At 43.1% G+C, this 2,904-nt stretch overlaps 1 protein-coding gene across 1 annotated transcript in view; it reads right to left on the bottom strand.

Annotated features, from left to right (window-relative positions):
- LVRN (laeverin) overlaps nt 1–2,904 on the bottom strand; it is a 56,068-nt gene that overhangs the window by 4,179 nt on the left and 48,985 nt on the right. The window contains exon 19 of the mRNA XM_004686495.2: nt 1,442–1,517. Within this exon, the coding sequence (XP_004686552.1) occupies nt 1,442–1,517 (76 nt within the window). The remainder of the gene's footprint in view (nt 1–1,441; nt 1,518–2,904) is intronic.

The raw sequence follows: 2,904 nt of genomic DNA, 5'->3' as shown, positions 1-2,904 counted from the left end.
ATTGCTTTTGGTAGGATGGCCATTTTAATGATGTTAATTCTTCCAATCCATGAGCAAGGGATCTTTCCATTTATTTGTGTCTTCTTCTATTTCTTCTAACAATGCTTTATAATTTTCTTTGTAGAGGTGCTTCACCTCTTTTGTTAGGTTTATTCCCAAGTATTTGATCTTTGTTAGTTTCAATTATAAAGGGAATGGTTTTCTTGGTTTCTTCTTCTTCAGAGTGATTGTGTATAGAAAGGCTACTGATTTTTGTGTGTTGTCTTTGTATCCTGTACTTTACTAAACTGGTTTATTATTTTGATAAGATTTTTTGTGGAGTTTTGGGATACTCTATGTATATTATCATGTCACCTGCAAACAATGACCTCTCCCTTATCCTGGGCCTGTGATTTGGGCAGGGCTGGTACCATGCATGATTTGACTAGGTTAGGGTCAGAGCATTACATTCTGCCTGGACACTGTGATGGTCTTGTGACCCAAGCAGACCCAACCTGAGTCCTTGCTTCTGGGCTAGAACTGTAACATGGGTGAGAAAGAATTCTTCCCTTTATGACTGAGCATACTAAAGGCCACGTGTATCTAGAGCTAGTTTGTTCCATAGGAGAAAGCCTGCATCAGAGAAATTCAGCCAGAGGAGGGCAGGGCCTGGCATGTTCCAGAACATAGACATGCTGAAAACGTCGTCTTAGTCCTCTGGAAGCTAGTGCAGCCTCCTGGGGTAGACTAGTCACACACCGACATCAGTATATTGTGGTGAGATCTATTTAAACAGATCCATAAGATGATTCAGGAGCATGCAGGACAAGGTGTAAACCAGTTTGTGAAAAATTCCCAGAATAGTTCTTTGGAACAGAGTGATAATGCATGATCAGGATCCCAGATGGAAATAGAGGTTCTGAGACCTAGAAAACGTGAGACATCACCCTCATCCCCCAAAGTCCGCAAGTGGTAAGCACAGCTGAGGGTAAGTGTTTGGGGGAGTGTGACTCATGTGTCCTCTGACACTTGGAGAGGAAGTGGGCTAAACTGAGGCTAAGGAGGAAGGCAGGGGCCAGATTAGGTTTTGGATACTAATGAAAAGATTTTACAAAGTCTCCTAAAACCTATGATGAGTTCTGGAGCTTTGGGAGTTGGTGATAACAGTGCCAGCAACATGAAAGATGGGTGACAGGCAGACAAGCCTGGGCCAGGGTCTCCTACAGTGATCCGGGTGAGCCAGGAGGGAACCCAGCCCTCTAGGACAGAGCAGGGCTGCCTATTTCAGGAGCAAGGTCTGATTAAATAACATGTTGTACCCAGTGATAATAGCACAGACTGGGATAACCCTAGAGCAAAGAATGGGATAGTTCAGAGAAGCACATTCCTTTTGATTTTGGCCACTCCAGCATCCACGAGAGGTGGCTTCCAGATCATAATCCACGGCATGTAAAATACTTACCTCCACGATCTGTAGATCTGTACTTATGGTTCTCCCAATTATGTACATCAAGGTAACCAGTGACTGTGTCCCATACCTACAGAAAAACAAGATGCCGACAAGGGAGAGGTTGTATAAGACAAAGGTACATTTTAAATAGCAGATAAATGCTAAGCCCATTGTTCTATCTTTCTCAGCAAATTTAAGAGAAACCATGCATGCACTAGTCTAGCTTCATCTTTGAACAGAAAATCTACTATGTAGAGAATTCTGTTATGACTGAAGAAACATATGTGGTGACTGATTTGTGTAGCACATGCTTTTAAAGGTTTTACTTAAATGTAGAAAGCAGATAAAGCAAGGATAGCTGTTTCTATCTTTTTAAATGAGGTGACTGGGGTGGATGTCACAGGCCTCCATTTAAGAACATTTATAGGGAGGAGGGAGTCAGTAGACATGCAAATTATGCCCCTCAGGCAATGGAATTTCATCAATTTTAGAAACTTTGACCAACAAACCCTAAAAGTGTCTTTAAAATTTTGTATCTGCCAATGTTTTTTGGAGAGAGGACCCCTGTCTTCTGAATTACCACACATGGGTCATCACAGACCTCCCTCAGGCATAATAATTGGAACATCATCTTTAGCTCAGTGTCCTTGACTATACAATAAAGATCACTGAAAATAAAGTCATGAAGTATTGCTATGGAGAAAGAGCAGATACATACCTGCCTAAAGTGCTCCTGTAGCAGAAAAATGGTAAAGACTTTGGGATGCATTAAAAAAGAAAGAAAATTAGAGTTAATAGAACGGATTGAGCAAGAATGATTGAACTGCCTGGATTGTTAGGACCTGTTATCAGTTGACTTCCAAAATACATGCTTGAAATTAGAAATTGTGAGTCAGTGTTGCTGTGATCCACAAGAAGGGGAGCACGAGGAGGCTTCAGTTTAAAGCCACCAGCTGGCCACAGCCACTGTAGTCTGAGTTCGACCCCCAGTCAGGGAATGCCACGTGGCGCCGCAGACCTCTCCTGTCTCACCCGCTGCTCCCCTCAGCAGTGTACTTCGTTGATCTACCTGTTCTGCTCCCCACTCTGACTCTGGTGAATTTTCTCACCCCCTGTACCTATGGCTGTACCCCAATGCTTAAAGGAAAGAAAAAGAAAAAAAAAAAAAGCCCCCAGATACAATAGAAGCTGTGTAGACTTGAACAAAGCAGGAACAAGAGACAGTCTACATGTAACTCAGGCAAGTGAACCTGTTACTAAGGGAAAAGAGGAAATCATTCTCCATTTTTATTGGAGAACAAAGCCAGTGAGAGGACTCAAGAAATCATGTTGCAATCTTAAAAATCAAAGGGCCCTCCCTGGTGGTGCAGCATTAAGAAGCTAAAGCCACTTCCTCATGAGTTCGATTCCCGCCTGCCCTGGAGGTGACCACATGGCGTGGCAGACCTCTCCTGACCCGCCCGCTGCTCCCCTCA

This window comes from Condylura cristata, unplaced genomic scaffold, assembly GCF_000260355.1.
Source record: "Condylura cristata isolate star-nosed mole 26May11 unplaced genomic scaffold, ConCri1.0 scaffold00021, whole genome shotgun sequence".
Lineage (NCBI taxonomy): Eukaryota > Metazoa > Chordata > Mammalia > Eulipotyphla > Talpidae > Condylura > Condylura cristata.
This window is presented reverse-complemented; position numbering and strand designations above follow the sequence as displayed.